At 56.4% G+C, this 26,390-nt stretch overlaps 1 protein-coding gene and 1 long non-coding RNA gene across 2 annotated transcripts in view; one reads left to right on the forward strand and one right to left on the reverse strand.

Moving 5' to 3' along the window:
• On the reverse strand, nucleotides 1-26,308 carry WNT9A (Wnt family member 9A). Its single transcript, XM_030844710.2, has 4 exons — nucleotides 26,152-26,308; nucleotides 6,822-7,078; nucleotides 5,471-5,733; nucleotides 1-3,210 (listed from the first exon to the last, which is right to left on the reverse strand). Exons 1-4 carry the CDS (start codon nucleotides 26,244-26,246, stop codon nucleotides 2,728-2,730), a joined length of 1,098 nt encoding a protein of 365 aa, XP_030700570.1. The 5' UTR covers nucleotides 26,247-26,308; the 3' UTR covers nucleotides 1-2,727.
• LOC132597130 (uncharacterized) overlaps nucleotides 24,843-26,390 on the forward strand; it is a 6,624-nt gene continuing 5,076 nt past the window's right edge. The window contains exon 1 of the long non-coding RNA XR_009563526.1: nucleotides 24,843-25,688. This is a non-coding gene — a long non-coding RNA (uncharacterized lncRNA). The remainder of the gene's footprint in view (nucleotides 25,689-26,390) is intronic.

The following is a 26,390-nucleotide window of genomic DNA, read 5'->3' on the forward strand; positions in this document are numbered from 1 at the left end:
CTATAATTTAAAAATACATTTATTTAGTGTTTCCATTTGTTTCTGTTCTGTTACACAAGGCCATTAAATAAATACATTCTCCAAGTCACTCGAGTACACACCTACTCGCTATACAGATGAGGTAGAGAAATCAACAGGCTCACACAAGACTTCTCTCGTGTGTGAATGCCCCTCTCCTCCCGCCCGCCTGGACCTGGCCTAACCAAGCTCGGAGTCACGTCTGTGCATGCTGAGAAGAGAGCAGGTGGCCGGGACCCGCCTGGCCCTCAGCATGGCTCTGCCCCTGCGGCCCTGGGGGGGTCGGGGGATCTGGACCCCGCCACAGAACATGTTTTCTTTTAGAGATCCTCTGCTGCACAGAGAGAAGCATGTTAATGAGAGGCTCCGTCAGCGGGAGTTGTTTCTTTGCTTAGCAAGACATTTTGATATATATTTATGTATAAACAAACCAGCCAGCAGACGTTTTCAATCTGCCTTGTTTAAAAAAATACTTTTCTTAATATTTATGACATAGAGCTAAATGTGGTATTTGATTAAAAAAAATCCTTCCTCTGACTTGCCGCCTTTCCAGACCCAGTAGTGACCGAGCTACAGTCTTGTCATAGAAGCATGGCCAGGTCTGCGTGCAGGTGGGAATGCTTGGGGACAACTGGGATGCACCCCAGCCTATCCTCACCCTCTCCAGCCAGGCGTGAAGGAGACTGAGGGGCAGACCCACATCGTCCACTGTCCCCTCCCAGGGGACGTGCCTTGGCTGCACCACTCTGTCAGCATGCACTTATTCATGGGGCTGTTCTCTGAACCACAGGAGAATAAACTTTACTATTTACACTATAAAACAGGGACAAAGAGACCCACATCCACATAAATAGGTTTTCTTTTAAAAACACAGTCCCCAGGGTTCCTGAAGCCCCCCTGGACTCCGAGGAATCCCTTCACTCAGTAGTTCCCGTGTCCACGCTGCCACCCAGCTCTGCGCTTGCCCAAACCCCAGTGCACACCCTCGGGGCACAGTCATAGAGCTGAGCAGGATGGGCCCAGGGCTGGAGGCCCCACCAACATGGGAAGTAGAGCTCCACACTTAGGAAGGGCACAGGGCAGAGGCCACACCCCAACCAACCACTGACCACAACCCAACACAGTGTGCATGATCACACACACCACACACATGCAGACATGCTTACGCACATGCGTGCACGCACACACGTATGCTCACACATGCACACGCAAAGCACAGACACCACACATGCACAAACATGTGCACATGGTCACACGCATACATGCATCCGTGTACGTACATGCACACCCATGCGCAGATGTGCTCATTCTCATGCGTGAACACACACCACATGCAGATAATATACGTGCTCACGCACATGCACTTATGCATACACACATCACATACTCACACACATGTACACTCATGCATGCACACAATCAAACATGCTCATGCACACACACCACACACTCACGCATGCATACACACATGCACACATGTGTGCACACACCCTCAAACCAAATCAGGTCAGCGCTGGCCATCCTTTTCCCTTCCCTGCAAAATCAACAGCATGGCCAAGGAGAACGGCCTTCCATTTGCCACATCCTAACCTAGACTCTCTCCACCCATGTCTGTCCCCGCCCTGCCTCCCCCACAGTGACAGAGAGCAAGCTGTGCCTTCCTCATGAAATGAACCTCCAAGGGGCTGGCCCTGCCCCTCTGCCCATGCCCACCTCTGGGGGAGAACAGGCCACCTTCTGCCACCCCCAGCCCCAGAATCTGCATTGAGGAGGCTAGAGTGTGGAGCCACGTGCCCGCAGGGTGCAGAGCAGGGCCCGTCCACTTCCCAGGTCAGCCTTGCTATGGGTAGCCGGCCTGGACCATGGGACCTGGCTTCCAGAAACCCTGAGGGTGGTGGCCAGACACAGCCTGCTTTACTTCTTCAAAAACAATGACAGCATGTCTCTCTGGATTTAGTGGTTTCAAACGACAAAGCAGATCAGGCGAACAGTTTAGGAGGGGGCGTGGAGGGGAGGGAGAAAGGGGCCCCTCCAGGCGAGGCTCTGCTGAGAGGGGGAGGAGCCACAGCCTAGGAGACTGCAGGGATGGAGAAAATAATAATTATATATTAGTTAAATAAAAATAACTTAAAAGTCACTGATATCACTCCAAAGAGAAGTACTCGATGTCAGAGGGGGCCGGCAGTAGAACCCCCGCACCTGGGCAGCCAGGCATCTGCTCTCTACCCTAGTGGTTTGACTCTAAGCCAGTGCTGGTGCAGGACAGGCCACAGGCAGCTCACACAGAGGCCGTGTGGTCACGAAGGTGTGCCCACTGCTCCTCAGAGGGCACCCAGCGCAGGAGGGCCACCTGGTGACTCAGGGGGACACAGCTTGGAAAGCATCTGTGCAAAGCTCTCAGGTCATGGGGAGGGACAAACAGAGGAGATGCAGAGGTCAGACAAGGCCTTTGAGATGGGGAGATAAAAGGGCAGAGATGGCCAACCCAGCCAACTCCCTGGCCTCTGCCCCTGCCTTATAACCAAGTATACTGGGGGCGCCCGGGTCAAGGACTCAGCCCCTGCAGGTCTAGACCCCTCACATGGCACACACCACCTGTACCCCTGCAACAGCCTGGCCAGGCCCAGGGGCTCAGCCCCTGCAGGTGTACACCCCTCACATTGCACACACTGCCTGCACCCCTGCAGCAGCCTGGCCAGGCACAGGGGCTCAGCCCTTGCAGGTGTAGACTTCCTCGCGCTGGGTGCACTGCCTGCACTCCACATAGCAGCACCAGCGCACCTGGCACTGGCAAGGCCGGGTCACCACCCGACTCTGTGTGTTGTGACCACGCCCGCAGCAGATACTCTCGCAGTTCTTCTCACGGTGGCACCTGCGGCCGGCAGTGCCTGGGGAGAAGCGGCCGGCCAGGCAGAAGCTGGGTGAGTCGTCCAGGTGCACTAGCTCCGGAGTGCGGGGCAGTGGGTCGCCACCACCCGTCCCTGTGGCCCGGCCCCGCGGTGGTGAGATGGCGCCGGCCTCGCCGGTGGCCTCATTGGTGGTGCTGCCCACCTTGAGCGCTGTCTCGTACTTGTGCTTCAGGCGCTTGCCCACCTCATGGAAAGGCGCCAGCTGCCGCCAGCACGTCCGCACGGTGCACGAGCCTGACACGCCGTGGCACTTGCATGTGGTCTCCACCCCAGCCTTGATCACCTGGGAGGGAGGTGGGCATAAGGGCCACTCTGAGCAGATTGGAGACCAGTCCCCAAGGACAACCCTCAGAGGGGCTGGAACTGCCATTCACCCCAGGGCCAGATCTCATGGCCCCCCAGACCCGGGCCCAGGCAAAGGGGGTCACCACTGCTCATCACCCAGGCCCCCTGCTACCCACACATGTCCCTCCCTCTCCAAGTCATGAACCACCCAGGACAGAAACCCCATAGCCAGCACCACACCTTCAGAGAGGCCACTGCAGCACCCTGAACCCACCTCCTGCACCATCATGGTCCTCCCTTCCCATCCCTGCATCCCAGGCTGCCCTCTGCAAGGCAGGGCACACCTCCCCACTAGCCCCCCTGTCAGCACCCCCCAGGACCACACAGTCTGTCCTCAGCAGTCTGCTCCTTGAAAAAGTAAGGACAAGCAAGTTAGCTTGCCTAGTGGACAGAACTGGCCATGCCCCTGCCTGAGCACAGGGATCAGATGCTACTGCATGTGCAGGCACCATCCCCCACCCTGCTACTTGGAAAGTGGGAGAAAGCCTCCAGAGAGGTCCAGATGGGAGGGGGCTGCACCCACCGCACACATGCAGGCAGGAGCAGGCATGGCCCAGCACCCACACTCCGCTTGGGATCTAGGAAGCTGCCCAAGACCCAGACTGGGCCCTTCCCCTCCCAGGACTTGGGTCCAACCTGCAAAGCCGTGGAGTCAGCCCAGCTGTCCCACGGGGCCTCCTGCCTGACTTTCCACACTGGGGTCCCTAGAGGGACACGGGGAAGAAGAACAGCAGGGGAAGGGGAGGTCCCTCTCCCAGTGGGCCCCAAGCCAGGCCTGAGCTCCCACACTGCCCCCAGGGAGAGTCGGCTCAAGGGGGATTAAGAAACATAGCTGCCCTCCAGCCAGGCAACAGAAGAGTCACATTTAATGATACTTTGCTGAGAAACCCGGACAAATTTAATTAAAACGAGGCTTACCCAGGACCAGTGGAGCTAATGGAGCACTTTCATATTCTGACTTTTCATTAATAGCTTACAAAAGAGCGAGTGCAGAGGAAAAGAAAGGGCCTCCCATGGGGGATTTAATCAGCCTGCACCCCTCCCCAGAGGGTGGAAGGAGAGGCAGAGCTCCTGTGGAATAGGGGGAAATTGATTCTTTAATAAGCCCACACCTCAGAACTCTGGCTTCTCAATAAAGAGGGGCTCAGAGTGAGGCTGGCATTAATGACCTCACGCCCCCCTCCAGCCCCTAGGCTGGGGCTCCATATCGCAAGGGCTGCCCAGCAAGCACGCAGCTCCCCCTCCCAGCCCCTGACTATCCCCCAGCTCAGGCTGGGCCTTGGGAGGCGTTTGACTGGCCAGCCTGTGCAGGGACTAAGAGGGTGGGGTGTTCTGTCCACAGTGAAGGTGGTGGGACCCGATGCCTCCTCCAGCGGCGTGGAGCCAAGGGGCTGGCGGGTGGGTAGAGAGTGGCTGCGGAGCCAGGTCCCCCCAGGTCCAGCCATGCCTGCAGCCAGCAGCTCCCAGAAGGGCCCAGCAAGAGAGCTGAAACAGTCCTTTTCACCTTGAGTCTTTTGTTTCAAGTTTCCTCGGAACAGTCCTGGCCACAGACAGGGTCCCTGAGGTAGCAGCCGCCTCCCCAGCTTGAGCCAGCCACACCCCCAGCTTTTCCCCGGGACCCCTGGACCACACACTTACCTGTTTGCTGTCCACCTAGGTCCCTGGTGACAGGACCACCCACCCCTCAGCCCTGGCGGGTAGGGACCAGTCCATTGTCTTCCTGGTTAGATGGTGCCCAGCAGGGAGACCCTCCCTGTGGCCTTGACCAGCCAGGACCCACCTGCCTGTTCACCAGCCAGCAGCAAGTAGGCCTTCTGGTTCCACCCAACCATGGGAGACCACAGGGCACCCCTCCATGGAGTTCCCCACCATGACAACTAGTATCCCTGCCCATCTGGTAAGTAATGAGCCTTATAAGCAGAAGGACTGGAGGCCCTGGCTGTCACCAGTGGCTGGAACAGAGCCCCAGAGGCAGCCGACTTCACCTCCTCCCAGCCCTCTCCACCACCAATGCCCCTCCCTCAGCCCCTGCACCCCAGCCCTTAAACACATATGCACCCTGCCCACCCCTCTGCACTTTCCCGCCCTGCTCCCCAACTCACACCACCTGCAACCCCACACTCACCCCATGCCCTGCCCTGTGCCCTGTGCGCCCCCCACCCTGCACCGTTTCCCACTCCGCACCCCACCCCGCTTGCCTTCACACCCACGAGGTTGTTGTGGAAATCCACACGGGCTCGCAGATCCTTGCTAGACCGCCGACCCAGGAACTCCTTGACGAACTTGCTGCTGTACTTGAGATTGTCCCCGCAGCCACCCCACTGCCAGGCCTCTCGGTTCTCCAAGTCAGGGGCCTCATCACAAGTGCAGCGCTCCATGCGGCCTGCACTGCACGCCTTGGCCAGTGCATGCGTCAGGCCAGCAGAGGAGATGGCGTAAAGGAAGGCTGTCTCCTTGAAGCCTGGGGTGGTGGGGGCAGGGGCAGGTCAGCAGGCCACAGCGGCCCCCGTCTCCCTCAGGTGCAGCCAAATCATGGCATCCCCAGGCACACATTCCGTATAGAGCAGGGTCTGCGGGAAGGATCCTTCCTGGTGTGTTCCATGCAGGGAGGGGCGTACCTGCCTGGGCTGCCATGTGCACCTGGGGACAGGAGGTGCTCCCTCGTGCCCCAGACATAGGACTGGTCAGGGGCAGGAGAGAACCCAGAGTGTACTGGGCCACAGGTGTGCCCAGCAATCGGAGACCCTATCCATCTGGGTCTCCAACCTACTAGACTGGCCAGGGCCCTCTGTGAGCCTTGCCATGCCCTGGGCCTCAGGTCCCTAGTTTTGTTTTTTTTTTAACATCTTTATTGGAGTATAATTGCTTTACAATGGTGTGTTAGTTTCTGCTTTATAACAAAGGGAATCAGCTATACATATACATATATCCCCATATCTTCTCCCTCTTGCATCTCCCTCCCTCCCACCCTCCCTATCCCACCCCTCTAGGTGGTCACAAACCACCGAGCTGATCTCCCTGTGCTATGCGGCTGCTTCCCACTAGCTATCTATTTTACATTTAGTAGTGTATATATGTTCATGCCACTCTCTCACTTCGTCCCAGCTTACCCTTCCCCCGTGTCCCCTAGTTTTTAAAATAACGCTGTTGAGAGACTCAGATGAGAGTCCCCCTCGGCACCCTCATGCAGAAGGAGACACAAGAGAGGAGGCTCCGTGCTCTGGGCTGGGGCACCAGCTGGACCCCTGCTCCTGTGCCCAGGCACCGGGCCTCAGCCACTGCCATGTGGCAAGAGCCATCAGAGCTGCCTCAGGCCTTGTCACAGCTGACCACATGTGCCTTGTGCCACCAGCAACTGTTTCATGCAGGTGTGAGAAGGGACCGGGCATGGGGGAGAGGGCAGGAGGCAGGGGAAGGGGGGATCGGGGGGGTCAGATCCCACCCACCGCCCAGTCACCTGGAACTCAGCTGAGGTGCTGCACTAGGGGCGCACACCAGGGCCAGGAGGTCCTGCCTCCCTGCTCCGGCCCAGTGTCCCAGCACACTCACCTCGCTTGAGCAGACTGGCCCGGTAGCGACCCTCCAACGTACAGTTCCAGCGCTCAAACCGGAACTGGTACTGGCACTCGAGAGCACTCATGCTGACCGCTTCCACCAGCGTCTCAGCCACACCGGGGTCCCGGCGGCACATGCGCCGCTGCTTGCGCTCCAGCTTCAGCCGGTCGCAGGCCTTGTAGTGTGCCTGGGCAGCTGCTTCCGGCTCCAGGGTCAGCGGGAGGATGGTCAGGGGCTCACTGCCTGTCAGCCTGGGCACAGAGAGGCCAGAGTGAGCCCTGCCCCAGAGGCAGAAGGTGGGCGCTGGGCGAGGGCTGCAGATGCTGGGGCAGCAGAAGAACCTGCTCGGCCGGAAAGCATGGTGGCAACTGGATAGGAGCCCCAGTGGGCCCACCTGGGGGACAGAAGGGGCAGCAGGCCCAGGGACGGTATAGAAAGGTCACAGAGAACCTGGCAGCGGAGGGGTGGTGAGAAGGCCGTGGGACCCTTGCCCACCAGGCATCCTCTCTACACCCGCTTGCCCCCATATCCACTCACGCCCTGCCCTGCCAACTGCTTGTGGACCCCTGCCTGGCCCCCTGCACGCCCTGGGTTCTCACACTGGCTGCCCAGTGAGCATAACTCAGGTATCCACACGGATGCTGACCACTCCCCAACAAGTCCCTTCAGGGAGTCACACCCCAGCTGACACCAGCCTCACTGCCCAGGTCTGATGACAGGGGAAGGAACACACAGCTAGAAACTCATACACACACACCTGGGAAGACTGCCCAGCCCAGGGTATTGGCCAAGGGCAGACAACCAAGGCAGGGAGCGGGCACAGTTGCCTCAGGCCGCATGAGACGTACATCTACTGTACCCTCCCCGACCCACTCCCATGTCTGCTTACCCAGCTTGCTCTAGGACCCCCACACTCTGCCATCCCCAGCTAGGGGTGCCCCCCACGGCCCTGTGGTCCCTTGAGGATGGCCCTGGCTCACTCCCTGTCCTGCAGCCTGTGCAGATGGCCCCCATGGTTCCAATGGGGTCTCCTGGAATATGTGCACCAGAAGGGGCCTCTCGTCCCACGACCCAGGTGCCACCCGGGAAGTGGGCTCCTGGTCCTTGTGCAACTCCACCCCTTCTCTTGGCTGAGCCAAGGCCCTGGCCTGGGTCCGTCTTCCTCTGTCTGGCCTGCCTGCCCTAACTCCTTACCAGCTGCTCCATCCAGGGACTGACTGGCTCTGGCCTTCTGCCTGCTCTGTGCTCAGAACCATGGGCCTCAGTGTCCCCAGACAGACAACTGCACATCTGGGCTCCAGGAACGTCCAGGCCCAGCCCCACCCAGACCTTCAGCCCTCAGGAGGGAGAGGTGCCCACCTGGACGTGAATGGGGCTCAGAGCCCACCACTAGAAACAAGCCCCAGCCCCCACCTCTCACCTCAGCCAACCCCAGGAACCAGGGGTATCAGGAGTTCACAGATACTGGAGCCCCACACCATGCCCCATCCCATTTCTTGCTGTCCTTCCAAAGCCCCCTCAGGGGTACGGTGGCCACTGGGCTGACAAGGAGAGCTGCAGCTTTCTGCAGGGGAAGGGATGTGGGCAGGGCCTTCTAGAACCCCACCCTCTAACAGACTCCAGCAGTAATGCTGCAGGTTGAGGTTCCCCTGGGGACAACCTCGGGTACCACATTTTGTAGCTGCATGCACACACCCCCCAGCATGCCCTGCCCTGCCTAGTGGAGAGGGGAGTCGCTGCATATCCACCCTGGTAAGGGTGGGGCCCGTGCAAAGCAGAATCGGCCCTACCCTGAGGCCTCTGGATCCCAGTCCCTGAAGGAGTTGCCCCTGTCTCACCCTTGCTGATCAGCTCCCTGAGAACAGCAAAGCAGGATGCTGAGGCTTGGGAACCAGGCTGACAGGAGGCCCAGGCAGCATTGGGCAAGGAGGCTACCGGAACACCAGAGCTGACTGGTCAGGCCTAGGGGTGCAGAGCAGAAAGGACCACTACCCCCCACCTCTGCACACTTAGGTGCAGCATGAGTGAGGCCATGGTGGGCACCCTGAGAAGACCCACCCCAGGCCTTGGCCCTGCTCTCCACAGTGCTCAGAGCTAGTGTACCGGTGAGCTGTGGGAGAGCAGAGGTGGCAACTGCTCCCAACCCTGAGACCAAGGGCGTGGGTGAGCAGAGCCCACAGAGGCATCCCTGCCAGCTCAAGTCTGTGCAGACGTTGCTGAAAGACCCGTGCCCCTCTCCGTAAGCAACACTCTGAATCAGGAGGCCCCTGGGTGTGCTGTGGGAGGCCAGCATGGGTGCTGGCTAGAGGAGAAGCTCCAAAGGTCCCTGAGACACGGACAGATCCTTTGTGGGCCACTGAGCAGTGGGGATGCAGAGGCAGTAAGACCTTCGGGGAGAAGACACGTGAGCTTGGAGCTGGGACGATGCATTGGAGGGGTAGCAGCACACGGCAGCCCCAGTTACCTGCACCCCTTATCTAGCATTAGGACTTCATGCCTAAGGACATGGGGATGTGGCAGAGGCTGACGTCAGGGGGCAGTTTTGTGGACTTCCAGGCCCCTGCCTGAGGACAGCTGCTGCACTGGGGCAGGGTGAGCAGGCAGGGGCCCGAGGACCCTGGGCTGGAGGCCGGAAGAGCCATACTCCTCACACAAAGACAGCTCACACAGTGGAGACTTGTCCCCAGACAGGAATGTCAACAGCTGTGCCCAGAACTGCGTGCCACATGGCTAAAGCACTGTAGCCTCCAACCAGCACATCCCCCAGGCAGGATTCAGATTAACCAAGCTCCCACCGCTGCCAAAACATTCCGGCATCCAAGAAGACCCCTACTGTAAGGCCATCCTGGGGGGACCTGGGGCCAGGCTGGAAACGGACGAGGAGAGGGAGACAAATGGCAGGTGATGCTGCCTTCCAGTCTTCCAGGAGGCATTGGGGGTGCCTGTGTCCAAATTCTGCACATGGGCACTGAGGACAGGGCCCCCCTCACCTGGTGCCAGCCTGTGTCCACACTGCACATGAGGAGCTAACTCAGGGGTCCCCCACACCCAGGGCCAGTCTACATAGCTACAGGTAGTTTCACTCCCACCTGGCCTCAGCATGCCCACCAGGGTATCAGAGGCAGCTCCATAAACACAGCCACAGGCAAGCTGACACTCTCCTGAGGCCAGGTGGGGTCTACATCTGTTCTGGGCAGAAGGATGTTGAGGAAGGGTCAGCTCAAGTCCAGGAATGGCCATCTGAAAATCGTGTGGCCACATGGCTGAGGCCTGAGGCCCAAGGGCCAGGCCTTTCCCCTGAGCCATCACCCAGCTCCCATGGTAGGCATGAGGCTGAAACCCAAGGGGGCAGCACTGCTCTACCCCCCGGCGTCCCTCATCCCAAGATGGCACATCCCCACCTCCCTTTTATGGGGGCCCAGCTGGTCCCTGCCCAGGCCCCCTTAACAGTCAGTGTGGACTCAGTGCAGCCAGCCTGTGAACTTATGGCCCGGAGTGCAGCAACAGAGGACAAACCCTCACGGAGGTGCAGGGGTGAGACAATGCATGGGGTACAGGGAAGAGGGTGGCCATCAGGTGGGTCCGGGCTCAGTGGAGAAGGTCCCAGGGACAAGAGGCAGAAACGACAACACAACGAGGAACCCACAGAAGTGCTGGAGGAAAGATGAGAGGTTCATAAAACATTCTTAGAATCAGGGAGGCTTTTGTCAGAGTGACTCAGAATCCAAAATGCCTTTAAAATTTAATAAATTAGACTATCTAAATGTACAAGAATCTCTGCACAGCAAAAAGTAGCATAGAACCCCAAGACCAACAGAGGAAATGCTGCAATTCAGATCCCAGGCCAAGGACCAAGTTTCTTTGCTTGTGTGTGGGCATGTGCATATGGGCACATGTGCATGTGTTGCATGTACATATGTGGACACAGGCGTATCTTTTCCTCTAGATCAATAACAAAGGAATCAACTGTTAATTGGATACAGGATATGAACATACAGTTCAAGGGAAGGGAATATAGCTGGCTGTTAAAAACTTATTTGCATTTCACTCAAAAAAATGCAAAATAAAACTATATTGAGGGCTTCCCTGGTGGCGCAGTGGTTGAGAGTCCGCCTGCCGATGCAGGGGACACGGGTTCGTGCCCCGGTCCGGGAAGACCCCACATGCCGTGGAGCGGCTGGGCCTGTGAGCCATGGCTGCTAAGCCTGTGCGTCCGGAGCCTGTGCTCCGCAACGGGAGAGGCCACAACAGTGAGAGGCCCGTGTACAGCAAAAACAAAAACAAAAAACTATATTGATAGGTTATTTTTCATTCATCAGAGGAGTACAAATCAATGTCTGATAGGATTATTGTCAAGGACACAGGGAAGGAGGTGTTCCTCCTTGGCTGGAATTCTGGACTGACATATCTATAAAAATTCACCCACCAATTCTCTTTCTAGAAATACAGACTACAGATATGTTATCTTAAAACATATAAGCAAAAAACAAAAATTTAATGTCAGCAGCAAGAAAAAACATACAAGTGTATGTCACTCACATGTTACCCAATGCAATGCTGTCGTGCAAAAGCACTGGAAGCACTGTTTGGTATTCAAAAAGACTGGAGATTGGCTGAATAAATGGGCTCCATCCACTCCAGTATTCAGCAGGCCTCAGAAATGCCGCAGCCCACCTGCTGTGTACACTCAGTGCAAGGCACAGGCCTACCTCTGCAGAGTACCTGCGTGCACACCTGTGGGTGCACGGGGCAACCCAGGATAAAGGCAGCCTGGGGCAGAGGAAACACGTTCTTCTCCCTTATGGCGTGTGAGCCACTCACACATTGTCCCATGCACTTGTGGCCCATTCAAAATGACAAAGTTCAACATACAGCCAGTGGCATGGAGAAGTCCCTCACAGGCTCTCAGCCCTGTATGCCAGCCTGGAGCAATGAGCCTCTGCCCACACAGCCTATCTCCAGGGGCTGCGCCTTCCAGCCCAGAAAGCGCCCAGGCCACCCGGCACAGCACAGACCCTCCAACCACCCAGCTGCCCACACCAGTGCACCTGCCACTGTGCTCAACACAGCTGCCCCTCCCTCTCTGTGGGCATCTGGTCTGAGACAGGCGGGTCGATGGGCACATAAGCCTGCCCAGGAAGCCCATGGAGGACTTGAGTCCAGGTTGGCTGCCCTTGCTCCACCTGGCTGTCCTCTCCCAGCGCTGGACCCATTTCCTGGGAAGAAACGAGACCTAAATGTTGGTCTGGTACTTTACAACACTCAGGTATCTTCAAAAGATATAATACACACATGGAAGTGAGCAGCACAACTGGGAAACACAGCTCTCACCCAGCTCAAGAAACAGCCTTGTGCCCAGGCACTCTCAACTGCCACCACTAATGTCATAAACAATCTCCTAAACATCTTCCAAAAGCTTCCCCATCTTGCTGTGCACATCCAGCTCTCCATCCAGCTGACACCAACATCTGCCCATGAAGTATGGTGGGGCCAGCATCCCTCCCTCAGGATCCCAAAGGTTCCATCTCCTCGCTGCTCTGTGATGTCACAGCAGCCTCACATGTGGCTCATTTCCAGGCTCCACCCTGGGCTAGTGTCACGAGCTCCTGACGTTTTACTGGGATTCCGTCAGGAGCTCCTTCCAACAGATTCCAAGGGCACACGTTGGCTCTGCATTTGCACACACGTGACAGGGTTTGCTGGGGTGGTCATGACTGCTCTGTGCAATTTTTTAAAATAAATTTATTTATATACTTTTGGCTGCATTGGGTCTTCTTTGCAGTGTGCGGGCTTTCTCTAGTTGTGGCGAGCGGGGCTACTCTTTGTTGCAGTGCACGGGCTTCTCATTGTGATGGCTTCTCTTGTTGCAGAGCACGGGCTCTAGGCGCGTGGGCTCAGTAGTTGTGGTGCACAGGCTTAGTTGCTCTGCAGCATGTGGGATCTTCCCGGACCAGGGATCGAACCCGTGACCCCTGCATTGGTAGGCAGATGCTTAACCACTGCGCCACCAGGGAAGTCCCCTGTGTGTGTAATTTTGAATCTCTCCATTGGTGAGAACAGCATCTCTCTCCATTTACTCAGGATTCCTTCCTGCCTCTCTCTGAAGTCTTACACGTTCCCCCACTGAAGTCTGAAGTCTTACAGCCTCCCACAGGGCTGGCCTGTATTAGAGTCAGTCTGTGTTCCAGAGTGATAGTGTATAAAAATAAAATAACTTTATAAAGTCAGTCTTCCCTCTGTTGCTGACCTACAAAAGTCCAACTGACCCTATGCTGATTTAGTATTTGGTGACCTTGCTATGTGTTGTAATTCATCTCTGATGATTTTCAGATGCTCTGTGTACAATCATGCAGTCTGCAGAGACACCAGTCTATTTTCTTACTATGCGGTTCTTCCTGCCTTGCTACACTGGCTAGGGCCATCAGCATAATCGTGCAGAATCTGCCAGCTACCCTCTGGGACCCAGCCTCCTGACCCCCAGCTCCACAGCCACCAGCCAGCACAGAGCATATGTGGCCATGAAGTGAAGGAGAGAACTGTGAGCACCACCACCAGAAAGTGGGGACCCTCATCCTTGCTCATCTCTGCTACCCAGACCCACCCCTCCAGACGCAAGGGTGCCCTAAAGACTGGCACTACAAGGCGAGAGACCAGGAGTCAATGCACTCACAGAGCCAGAACGTGATTGCTACATGAGAGAAAAGACTCCCATCATGCTTGAGGGTCTGTTAAGACAATTGGCATCACCCAGATTTAGACAACGGTGACGACAGGCATCCCTGTCTGACTCTTGGTTTTAAAAGGGAAGCTTTTGCCATTTCACCGTTAAGCATGAGGTTTGCTGTGTGTTTTTCTGGACACCCTGTATCAAGTTAAAGAAGTTCCCTTCTGCTTTTAGTTTGCTATGAATGTTTTTAAAATCACAAATGGATGTTGAACTTTATCAAATGTCATCCCTGCATCTTTTGATGTGTGATTTTTCTCCTTTAATCTGCTAAATTGAGGAATTTCACTAATTGATTTTTCTAATGTTAGACATTAAGCATTCCTGGAATAAACCCAGTTGGCCACGATGGGTTTTATCCTTTCTCTGTTTTGCTGATGTAACTTGATGATGTTTTGTCTAGGATGTTTGCATCCGTGCTTGTAATTTTCTTCTCCCATGCTCTTCCTCCTGAGTTTCAGTGCCTTAGCAGGAGTTTTTTTTTTTTTTTTTTTTTTAATTTCCTAGAAGAGTTGTGTCAGATTAGAATCGTGTCTTCTTGACTGTTTGGTGGAACTTGCCATGAAGCCATGCAGGCTGACCTTTTCTTGGTGGAAACATTTCTTTTCTGGTCCAATTTCTTTTTCTTTTCTTTTAGAACACCTTTATATTTCAAGATATAATTCACTTACCATAAACTTTGCCCATTTAAAGTATATAATTCAGCATTTTGTAGTATATTTGCAGATATATGCAAACACCACCACAGTCAATTTTAGGATATTTTCATCACTGCAAAAAGAAACTACTTAGCATACTCTTTAGCTATTACCTCCCTATTCCCCTCCCCCAACTCCTGGCAACCACTAATCTACCTTCTGCCTCTGTGGGTCTGCCTGATCTGGACATTTCCTATAAAAGGAATCAAACAACGTGTGGCCTTTTCTGACTGGCTTCTTTCACTTAGCACAATGTTTTCAAGGTCCCTCCGTGTGGTAGCATGTAATAATATCCCCTTGTATGGATATACCACATTCTGTTTTTCTACTCCTCAGGTGATGGACGTTTGAGCTGTTCAGTCTTTTTATTTATTTTATTGATTTAATTTATTTTTTGGCCACGTCCTGCGGCATGAGGGATCTTAGTTCTCTGACCAGGGATGGAACCCGTACCCTTGGCATTGGGAGCGCAGAGTCTTAACCACTGGACTGCCAGGGAAGTCCCTGAGTTGTTCACTCTTCAGCTATTGTTCATAATGCCACTATGACCACTCATGTACACATATTTTTGTGAACATATGTTTTCATTTCTCATGGGTATAAACCCAGGAGTGGAACTGCTAGGTCATAGAGGAATTCCATATTTAATTGTTTGAGGAACTGTCAGATTGTTTGCCACAGTGACTATACCACTTTACATTCCCAATGACCCAATTTCTTTGCTTACTATAGTGTTAGTCAGTATTTCTATATCTTAAATCTGTTTCTGTTACTTTTTTGGTTTTCTCCATTTCCTCTGAATTTGCAGATTTATCAGCATGGAACTGTTCATTACATTCCCTTGTTTTTGTTTGCAGAATCTGTGATGATGTTCCCCGTAGCTGGACACTAGCACTCTGAGCCTCCTCTTCACTGGGTTAGTCTCAGGTGTTTCTAAGACCTTCCCAGAGAGGGATCTGTTCATCTCTAATGCACGTTTTTTTTGTTGATTTCTGCACTACTTCTACTTTCTTTCGGTTTACCTTACTTCTCTTCCTCACTTTTGTGATGGACACTTGCTGAGTGCTTTCAAGTGTCTCTCCACTTCTAAAATATGCATTTAAGCTACCACTGTGGCTGCTTCAGCCTCTCCGAAACTGCAGCCTCAGGGCACCAGACTGAGCCTGACACAGCCCCAGGTCACTGACTAAAACAGTCACAGCTCAGATCACTGTGCTGAGTCTGAGTCTCTCTCTACTCTCATTTCCCTCTTTACCTTATGGCCCATTGAGCTGGTGTGTTCTCTCTCCATCCTCTTATGTTCTCTATCCTTACATCGTGTGTCTCTCACCCAGAGCCTATAATTAGACTCAGGACGTGACCACAACCCCAATCACCTCAGCCTTATTCCTGGAACATTTCATCCACTGGGGTCCTGGGGTCTCAGTTTATCCTTTCTGCTGGCCATGCCTCTTCTTTTTCTTTTCTCCTCTCCTGCCTTCTTTTGGGTTATTGTCATTATTCTCCTTTTCCTTTTGTTAATTTGAAGTCATATATTTCCATTATTTTCATGGTTACCCTCAAAATTACAACATGAGTCTATAAGTTACCCATGTTCAATGTTGGTCAATACCACCCCCTTCTCAGTAATATGAGGCCTGAGAACACAACCTTGCTGACTCCCTGGAATTATATGCTGTTGTGTATTTTAGTTCTACATTTAGGACCCAACAGGAAGTTGTTCAATGCTCCCTTATCCCCTCCTTCCCTGTGACCTTCTCCTTGCTGTTCACTCCTTTTTGTGTCTGGAACACAGCAGGGCCATTTCCCATGCCTAAGCTGCGGCGTCAACATTTCCTTCAGAGCAACTCTCAATTTGTCTGAAAATGTCTTTATTTCACCCTCATTTTACAGTAATCTTCACCGAGCGTAGAGTTCTTGGCTGGCAGTTATTTTCTTTTCATGCACCAAGGGGATGGTCCCACCACCTCCTGGCTTTGCTCTCAGTTCTGAACTTAGCTGTCAGCCTGACAATCCTTGGAAGGTAATCTGTATTTTGTTTTTTGGGATTGCTTTGGTGTTTTGCAGTTGCAATCTGTCATGTTCTGGCATGAGCTTTTTTTTTTTTTTCTGCTTAGAAAGACACTGGGCCTCTTGAATCTTCTTGATTGTTCTGATCAGTTTCAGAAAAACTCTCAGCCATTCTCTCCATGTATCACCCCATCAGTTTCTCTTCTCTTCTACCTCTGGGCCTCTGGTGGAGCATGTGGGACCTCCTCACTGTGTCCCCAGGTTTCTCACCCTCTCTGCTTTCTGTGTATCTGCCTTCCCATGCCACACTCTGTGTAATTTCTCTTGACCCATCTTACAGTTTGCTAATTCTCTTCAACTGTTTATAATCTGCTTTCAAATCAGTCTACTACTTAAAATTTTTCCCAGTTCTATTTGGTTTTTCCAAACTTGCTGGGTCAGTTTTTGTGGCTTCTCATTCCTTACAGATATCCCAAGCTTATCTTGCTCCTGCAAGCACAGTGAGAGTTGTTTTATTCAGTGTGGGATGCTCTGTTTACTGGTCTGCTGCCATCATTTCTGCAAGTCCTTTGGCTGCATTTCCCTGCACACCAAGCTATCTCTGACCATATGCTGGTCGCCGTATTTGAGAAACTGTTTGCAGGAATAATCTGAAGCACAGGATAAAGGTCCCCAAATCACAGCCACCTGGAACCTCAGAATGTGCCTTCTTTGGAATAAGGCTCTTTGCAGAAGTAATCAAGGTAAGGATCTTGAGACCAGATCATCCTGGATTAGGTCCCACGTTGCTGAGGGCTCACCCCGCTGACGAGCTCTGCAGAGAGCACACTCCAGCCCTGGGGCAGCAGGAAAGAACCTAGGACAGACAGAGCCAAGTCTGGGGATGCCCAACCCCCTCTGTGGACCAGGCCTGAGGCTGTCATGCCTGACTGCTTGGGGACTACTAGCGCAGCCCCTCTGAGCACCCAGCCAGTCACACATCCTCACATCTGCCCCAAGGACAGCCAGGTAGCGGGACGGGCATTGTCGGAAGAGGGTGGGTGCAGGTTTGGCCCGCGCTGGTACTGGAGCCATCCTTGTCCCACATCACTCAGCCCCTGGAACACCTCACCCCTTCTCACTCACAGTTGGGGTAGGGGAACAGATTTCGATTGCCCTTCCTCCTGCCTACAGGCCCAGCCACCACAAGGGCCACCCTGCCCGCAAACCCAGCTCCCCGGGCATGGGGAGCTGAGACCCTGGGCTGGGCGGAAGGAGAAGAGGCCGGAGTTCCAGAAGCCACAGCGCCCTGCCAAGGAAACCTCAGCCCCACCAGACGGCGTTTAATTTCTGTGTGAATCAAATTCAAAACAAATTCCAGTGCTGAGAACTGGTTCTGAGATTAACCCTCCATCCTCCCGTGGCCTGCAGCCTCCCACTCAAGCAGGCGGGTGTGGGGTGGGCATAGACGCCACCAGAGCCTGGGGCTCCCCGAGAGCTCCACCATCACTTGGTGCCCTGCTGTGCCAAGGAGGAGGTGAGGGCCAAGGGATGGGGCTGAGCAGGGCGGGAGGGCAGCTCCCCGCATACAGGTCACACTGTGGCAGAGACCTTGTGTCTGTGACAGCTGTCACCTCCATCAGCTGTGAGAACTGCCAGGCCCCGACTTCCCCACCTCATGGGGCCCGAAGATTCCAGGGCACGAAGAGCTCTTAGTCAGTCCGCAGATCCATCACTGTCCAGGGGATTGCCTAGCTAAGGCCTGGCCACCCTGGGGGTCAGCTGGCAGACACAGGACTCAGCAAACTCCACTACACTGGGACCCACAGCACTGCCCACCAGGCCTGGCACCCCCAAGCCTAACAGAAAGGTCCTCATCCACACGAGGCCCCTGAAGCGAGCAGAACTCGTGGGACCCCCAGACTCTGAGGGCCACCAGCCAACTGCCCCCTTTCCAGAGCAGGATGGTGGAGCCCAGATTGGACAGTGGCATGCCGAAAGCCCCCAGGAAGGTGGCTGAGGCTGCATGGGACCCCCACATTCACTGACTGCCGCAAGGAGAAGACGGGCTGCAGTGGCTTCATGGAGGAACCAGAGTGACCAGGCCACCTCTGTGCCCTGGTCACCACACCCCCAGGCCTCAGAGATGGCTGTGGACCCACGACGGGGCTGCCACAAAGGACAGGCAAGATGCAGGGCAGGTGCTCGGAGAGCCACCGGACCCCACCACCACCGCCGCCACTACCAGCATCACTTTGATATCTGGTTTCCTTCCTGGAGCTGGCCTCCCAGGGGCCTAGCACCATGCCAGACACAGATGGGGAACACTGGGACAGCCTCAATCAACACCCCACCCTGGGGTGGCCTGAGGCAGCCACTGCTGCTCCCTCTGTCCAAGAGGGAGCCAGGTCTGGTGTGCTCTGGTCTGGGAGCCCCTGGCAGCCTCTACTCTCGGGCCAGACCACTTCCCTGGCCACGTCTACCTCAGGTATCACTAAGAAAAACAAACGCAGCTTGAGGCTTGCCTTTTTCCATTCCCTCGTCCGGCTGCCGGTCTCGAGGTGCAGGGCCTGCCAGCTGGGCGGCCGGGTTTCCTCCTGTGGCTAGGGGCACCAGGCCAGCCAGGAACCTCACTGGGAGGAGCAGGGGAGCATGGCGGGCTGTGCCCGCAGGTCACAGAGCCAGATGGCCAGCACACCACCCAGGTTGATACTGTCCTGAGTGGGGCTGCCCTCCTCTGGAGACCCTGGACCAGCCCACAGATGTCCGTTAATGATTAGTCCCTGCAGGAAAACAGGCTGGTCATCGTCCAGCCCACGCTACCAAGCCCCACTCCAGAGGCCTGCTCAGACCTGCTATGCACCGTGGGCAGCCACCTGCTCCCACCTCCCCGACCCTCGCTCAGTGGGGTCCTCAACCCCCACCTCCCACCCTGGGAGCTCCAGCAGAGCCCTCTCCCCTCAGCATGGCACCACAGCAAAAACGCCCGCAAAGCCTCTGTCCAACATCTAGGCCCCATTGTCTTGTGTCTGCTGCACCTGGCCCACCATCCCTGCGCTGGAAGGTGTAATGGCCCAGTCATCAAGTGTGGGTGCAGCGTGGTGGAGGTTAGGGCCAGGGGTGAGCAGGGGGCTGGGCCACCTGGAGAACGAACACCTCAGACCCCACACCAGGCTCCTGGGTGCAGAGCCAGGAAGCGGAGGGGCCCCCTCACAGGCCTCGGAAGAGTCAGCCCAGCGCAGTTTGGAGGAGACACCACAAGGGAACCTCCTGGCTTCCCCAGAGGTGAGCTACAGGTAAGGAGTGATACTTCTGGGCTATGCTTTGGCTTCCTGGAAGAGGCAACAGCTGAGGCAGACGCAGGAGGATGGGTAGCCCCATGAGGACAGTGGCCCTGCTCCCCACCCACCAGAGGCTGACCTTCAAGCAGGGACCTGGCCTCACCCACTTCCCAGACAACTGCGCCTCCTCTGAAACCTCCTGCAGTCTGCTGAGCCAGGGTGGGCACTGCAGGGGCACCCCCACCTCTGGGACAATACACAAAGGGAGCCGGGTGCCCCCCAGGCTGGGATTAAGGGGGCTGAGTGCCGGCCCTGCTGACAGGTGTCATTTTTCTACAGCCAGGAAAGCCAAGCCAGGCCCCTTATCAGCTCATCGCTCCTCCCCGAATTCAGGGCCCACAGCCCCCCGGGAGGAATCGTGTGTGTGCATTCTTTTCCAGGAGAAAAAATACCCACACACTTCTATTGTCCTCTATATCACAAGGCCCCTGGGGTGGGTGGTGGGCGCCACCCTCAGTCTGGGGCCACCCTGAGAGCCTGGGTAGGATCATGCTAGTGCCCATGGCTCTGGAGTCAGGTCCTGGACCACAGTGGCAAGGACGGGGGTGAGATTAGGCCAGCTGTCCTCCCGTCCAGACGGCCGCCGGCTGTGGCAGAACATCTGCTCACACAGCTGAGGGGAGCCAGATGGCGGCGGCTTCCTCCTCACCTCAGACCCCACCAAGAGGCCACCGGACTCCACAGCCTGTGTGCACGAGATTCCCAGCCCAGAGGCCCAGTCCTGGCCTGATGCTCCCACCTGCCTCTATCTGGTCTCTGTATTAGGGGGCCAGGGCAGGGCCCCCCCAGGAGCCTATGGAAGGGGACAATAGGCCAGGCAGGGGCCAACGGTTTGGGAGTCCACAGCCCCCCAGAGAAGACTGGCCAGGAGAAGGGGGGAGGCAGGAGGGACTCTGGAGACGAGAGATGCAAGGGGCAGTGAGCTCCCCAAGGGATCCCCTCTGCCTCCCCCGCCTGCTCTTTCCAACTGCCTCCCCATGTCTGCCCTGGACCCATAGGCTGGGAACTGGAACACCTAGGTCCCTCTACTGGCCACAGAGGTCCTGGACCATAGTCCAAGAAGAATCCCCCCTCCTTTGCAGGCAGGAAGCCCAGGCCCCTCCACACACCACCCCTCTATCCTCTCCTGTCCCTGGAGCTCCCTTCCCTGACCTGAAGCCCTCCCCACATCCCCAGGCACCTTCCCTCAGCCTGCTGCCCCTGCCCTGCATCCCTCGTCACCTGCTGTTCTGAGGTCTCACCCACAGGGCTTCCAAGGGGCCTCAGCAATCTCCCTGCCAGCCCCTCAGCTGCCCTGGACACTGTGGATAGGGCCCCATCGCCTGGGCCCTCCCCCACCTCAGCTGCCAGTGCAGGCCTATCCTCTCCTGACCCTCTGAAGCACACTGCTCTCCATGGCCTCTCCCTCAAACACCAGACCTGAGGCCTTGCAGGACTGTTTCGGGCATGTCTGTCCAGAGGTGGGTCTCCATGGGTAGCACCTGCCCTGTTGCCCAAACCCACGTGACTCCCCAAGCTCCTGCCTGCTTAGCTCACAGCACCACCACCCCTAGCCGGGAAATCCCCTGGGACACCTCTCCCTCTGTCAGCCCCTCCCTAGCCCCAGTGGACTCTGGGTCTCCCCAGCCTCTCTGTGAAAGGCTGACCTCCCCTACAGGTGAGCCCCAGCCCTCAGCCCCATACACAAGCCCGCCCAGCCCCTGTCAGAGCTGTCTCGTTCTCTTAGCAGGGCTCCATCTTACCCCTTGCCCACTCACAGGCTCACCGTACAGCCTTGTCATTCTACCATTCTACCATTAGGCTCGCTCCTGCTGCCCAGGAAATCTTCCCTCCTTCTTCCTACTCTAGGGACCAGCTGGGAGCCCCTCCTCCAAGCAGCCAGCAGGCACGTGGCCACACAGGACTGCCAGCTGAGCCCCAGGCTCAGTATTCAGAGAAGCAGAGGAGATGCCCTCACCTCCTGGCGCTGGGCAGTCGACCCTCCCTGACCCGCACTCAGAGCCCTCCCTCACCCCAGTGACAGCAGCCCCTCTGGGGCAGACCTCGAGCACAGTGCCAGGGCCCCCAGCTAGCCCCAACCCCAGACCAGGCTCCAGCAAATGAACAGCCACCTGCACCCTGGCCCCCCACATAGTCCACTGGGGGCCAAGCAGGGGGAAGACCTGTTGTGAAGACCCATGGGTGCAGCCCCTGTATGAAGGGGTGAGAGCATGCCAGCTCACAGGTCAAGAAAACAGGTTTTCCTCAGTCCAAGAATAGATCTAGAACATTTAAAGAGCTCTTACAACTCAACAGAAAGACAAACAACTGAGCCAAAAAGTAGGTAAAGAAACTGAATAGACATTTCCCCAAAATAAGACAGTATAAATAGCCACTGTGCACATGAAAAGATGCTCAACATCACTAGTCATCAGGGAAATGTAAATCAAAACTACAACGAGACACCACCTCAAATCGACCAGGGTGGTCAGAATTTAAAAACAAACAAAAAAATATGTTTTCTTTAAAATCAGAGAATTAACAAGCATTGGCAAGGAGTGGAGAAATTAGAACCCTGGTGCATTACTGATGGGAATGTAAAATGATGCTGTGGAAAACAGTTTGGTGGCTTCTCAAAAGGTTAAACGTAGCATTACTATACGATCCAACAATTCTACTTCTAGGTATGTACCGAGAAAAACTAAAAACATACAGCCAAAAAAAACATGTACACCAATTTTCACAGGAGCATTATCCACGATAGCCAAAAGGTTGAAACTACCCAAGCGTCTATCAACAGATGAATAGGTGGAAGAAAACTGCCCTATGTCCAGCTAGTCAAATATTATTTAGTCACAAAAAGGAATGATGTACTGATTCTTGCTACAAAGGTGAATAAATCGTGGAAACAGCATGCTCGGTGAAAAGAGCCAGACGTGAAAGGCCACATATGGTATGATTCCATTTATATGAAATGTCCAGAATAGGCAAATCCACAGAAACAGAAAGTGGATTAGTGGTTGCCAGGGGCTGGGGGAGGGGGAGACGGGATATGAGGTTTCTGGGGTGATGAAAATGTTCTGGAATTAGATAGCGGTGCTGGCTGCACAGCCTTGTGGGTGTATTAAAAACCACTGAACTGTATACTTCAACTAAGTAAATTTACAGGATGTGAGTTACGTTTCAATAACAAAAAGACCTTTGGCCCTAAGGCCAATTGCCCTCCCCCATGTGCAATGGTCCAGAGCACCTCAGCTGCCTTTCAAACTGGCTCCCAGCACCCCTCATGGGCTAGGGAAGCCCTTAGTGTCACGCCTGGTGCTGCCTCTTCCATGCAGGCCTCCAGGCTACTTGGATCAGAGAGTTGGGACAAGCCCAGACCTCACAGCAGTGCCCCACTCCCCCACATCACCCTGCAAATGCTTCCTGTATAATGTGGAGTGCTGAAGCCAACACCACGAAAGAGCCTCAGGGCTCACCGTGCCCCTTCTTACTTCTATAGAAGATTAATCACGTTGGAAGCCTCAGGCCTCCGCTGGCCTGTGCAGCCCCTGGATGCCTGTCTAGCAGTTTCCCCAGGGGCCTCTGCAGGGGGCTGGCTCAGCACACACACGGGACCTCTAAGAAAGAGGCAGCAAGGTGCTGGGGAGCCCAGACCCTGCTCTGGCAAGCACAGATCCCCCACATCCCCAGATCCAGCCCCTGGCTCCAGGCTCAGGGGAGCACAAGGGTGGCTTGCCCCAGGGCCTGGGGCATCCCTTCCTGAGCAGGTTTCAGCACACAAGGCCCACCCTTTAGCTCTATATTCTCACCTGAGGATAACGCCAAGAGAGGAGCAAAGTATGGGAGAGCCCACCCAGATCTATGGGGTGGGGCAGGGGGCTTGGTGGTTGGCAGCAGGGAGGGGTGTCCAAGTTTGTATCTCAAACTTGCCACAAGACCTTGGGACAGTCTTTTCCTCCTTAGAGCCAGGCTCCACTTCCTTCCAAGAGAGCATCAGGCCAGCTGTCTAGGCCCCCAGAGCACAGACATCTCTGTAGCCCCAGGAGAACCAGATGGAAACACCACCTGCTAATCACACCAAAAAGAATGGTCAGGCCAGGGAGGAAGAGAGGAGAGCCCCTTTCCCATGGCAGGCAGGTGACCTGGAGGGCCCTGCCTGGTGGCCAGAGGCTGAGCAGGACAGCAGGAGCAGGGCGGGTTGGGTTGCAGCCTGGGGGGGTGGGGGGGGCGGGGCGGGGAGGGCTCCCACCACCCACGTGATCCTCCCCCAGGCCAGCCTCTCTGGGTTTCTGGGCTGTAACTGGAGCTGCCCTGCCTGTGAGCCTCTGTGCCAGGCAGAGCTTTCAGAGTGGGGGAAGGGAGAGGAGGGCTGGATCCCAGCTCCTTCCCCCTGTTCCCTCTGTACTTGGGGTGGGGAGGGAAGCCCCAGCACAAGGCACAGAGAGGCCCCCTGGCTCTGGCCCAGCCCTGCCTGGCCCTGCCTGCCTTGGGCCATCTCCTCCTCCCCCTCCCCTCTGGCTCCTGCCCTTTATTAAGCCCGGAGAAAGGGCCCCAGACCCAGGCTCAGCCAGTCACTGCTAGCCAGAGGCTGGGCCTCCATGCCTGGTGCTATCCTGAGTGGACTCCAGCACCAGGTCCCTTACCTTCCCTGCCTGTGGGGCTGGCACAGAGCCTGCCATCCTCCAGGACCTCCATCCACCAAGCTGAGTCTTGTCTCTCTTGTCTGGTGGCAGGGGGAGGGGGGAAGTGGGGTGTACCCCCAGCAGAGGCAGCAGAACTGCTTTCTATGCTACCCACGGGGCAGGACTTGGGAAGCCTCATTTGAGGGGGCCTTTGGGATTAAAGAGCAGGGCCAGAAGGGCTAGCTGGAGAAGCCACAGGGGCTCCAAGCCCTCCTGACTTGCCACACAGCCACTGGCCACACTTCCCTGAAGGTAACAAAGTGCAGAGAAAACACGGAGAAAAAGAGGGATGCTACAGGGGTTGGGATGGAGGGCGGGAGCCAGGACCCTGAACGCCACCCTGTGGGTCTGATCTTCCCAGAGAGAAAAGGCCAGCAGCAGGGAGACTCCAAGCAGAGCACAGCGTGGCGCAGACAAGCCTAGGGTGTGTCTGAAGCCTGGTGAGCAGACCCATGGCTGAGCCCGGACAGCGAGAAGGCACAGCTGGCTGACAGGCCATCGTGACTCACCGTGGACCTGCAGCCAGACAGCCAGCCTCTGACCCTCCCTCTGCCCGAGAGGGTGAGGCAAAGGCTGCACAGATGGCATGCAGGGGCGTGCCAGCCTCTGCACAGCCTGGGCCCCAGGCGGGCCAAACCCACAGCCACAGCTCTGGCTGCGGGGTGGGGTCTCCAGGGTAAGGAGACAGGGAGCTGACCCTGGAAGACAACCCAGGAAAAAAGAACAGGAGAAGGAGGAGGGGGGAGAAAAACACAAAGGGAAAGTTTCCCATGAAAATATTTTATTTTCTTTGAGAACAGGATACACCTGCAGGGCTTCTCGCCCAGTCGGCCTCTCCCCGCCCTGGCAGTGCCACATTTCTGGACCAACGGGGCCCTCTGCCGGCCAGGACGCTGCGCGCCGGCGCCTGGTCCAGGGGAGAGGGAACAGGTGACGACGGGTGGAGGGCGGCAGCCCGGGAACGGCCGCAGGGCACGCAGGACAGGGACTGGGCAGGACGCGAGGGTGGCCTCGGCTCCAGGAGTGGCACGGGGTAAGGAGGCGGGGAGACTGGGGAGATCCGGAGGGCTGCCCACACGATGCCACCCAGACCCCGGTGTGCCCATCTGCAGAGTACAGCGAGGGTCCCCAAAGCTCGCCCGTCTGGACATCCCAGATCTGGGAGCGAGGAACGAGGATGGGCAGGAAGGAACGTCGGAGAGAGACGAGCCCAAACCACACTAACTGCTGCTGCGGAGAAGCGCGCAGGACAGCGACCCTGGAGGCGGCGGGAGGCAGCATTCACGGCTGGGCTGGGCCCTGCGCACCGGAGAGGTCCCACAGACGCGCTCCCGCGGGCCGGGGCCCGAGCGAACGTCAGAAGCAAAGCGCAAGAAAAATAAAATTCCTCCAGTCTGGAGTTTTTTTTTCCCTTTGGGGCTCAGAGCAAGGAACATCTGGATTTTGTACGTATTTTTTTGTTGTTGTTAAATTAACTTCTCGAGGAGAGAAAGGAGGGGGAAACTGCAAGGGGGGGTGGGTGTGCAGGGGCCAGGGAGGCTCCAGACGTTTGGCAAGAAATCCTGGCCTAAGGGAGCCGATAACCAGAGCTTGGTCCCGGAGCTCCAGGGAGCCTCACGCACGGCCGCGGGAGCGGCCGCAGCGACTACGGCTCCGGGGTCACGGAGGACCGGGGCCTCACGCCAGCCCGTCGGGTACGCCGGCCCCTCTCCGCGCTCCGCGCCACGGGGACACCGACTCGCGGACCCAGCGACGCGGGCTCCGCAAACAAACAGCTCCAGGCAACCCGGGGGCCCTCGCTAGCCCGGGCACCGCGCCCCGCGCACCTGGGTCGCCCCCGCCCTCGCGCCCGCGCCGGCCTCGGGCACGGCCCGCCCGCCCCGCCCGCCGGGCTGCCGAGGCACCTACCCGAAGTAGGCGGCCGAGGGGCGCAGCGCGGCGAGCAGCAGCGTCAGCGCGAAGGCCGCGGCCAGCCAGCGCGCCAGCAGGGGCCCATCCAGCATCTTGCCGCGCCGCGGCGGCTGACCATCGCGCTCCCGGCCCCGCGCTGGGCGCCCCGCAGCCGCCGCCCTCTTATAGCGCCCGGAGCGCCAGGCCGGGGGCGGGGCGCCGGCCAGCTGGCCCGGCCCCGCCCGCGCCCGGGGAGG

Source organism: Globicephala melas, chromosome 3 (assembly GCF_963455315.2).
Source record: "Globicephala melas chromosome 3, mGloMel1.2, whole genome shotgun sequence".
NCBI classification, from domain to species: domain Eukaryota; kingdom Metazoa; phylum Chordata; class Mammalia; order Artiodactyla; family Delphinidae; genus Globicephala; species Globicephala melas.

Excerpts from the sequence above, each read along its gene's own strand:
- WNT9A (XM_030844710.2), bottom strand. The coding sequence starts at position 26,246 with ATGCTGGATGGGCCCCTGCTGGCGCGCTGGCTGGCCGCGGCCTTCGCG. Across the intron at positions 7,079-26,151 it reads CCCTCGGCCGCCTACTTCGG|GCTGACAGGCAGTGAGCCCC; the intron begins GTAGGTGCCTCG and ends CTCTGTGCCCAG. Across the intron at positions 5,734-6,821 it reads GGCCAGTCTGCTCAAGCGAG|GCTTCAAGGAGACAGCCTTC; the intron begins GTGAGTGTGCTG and ends CCACCACCCCAG.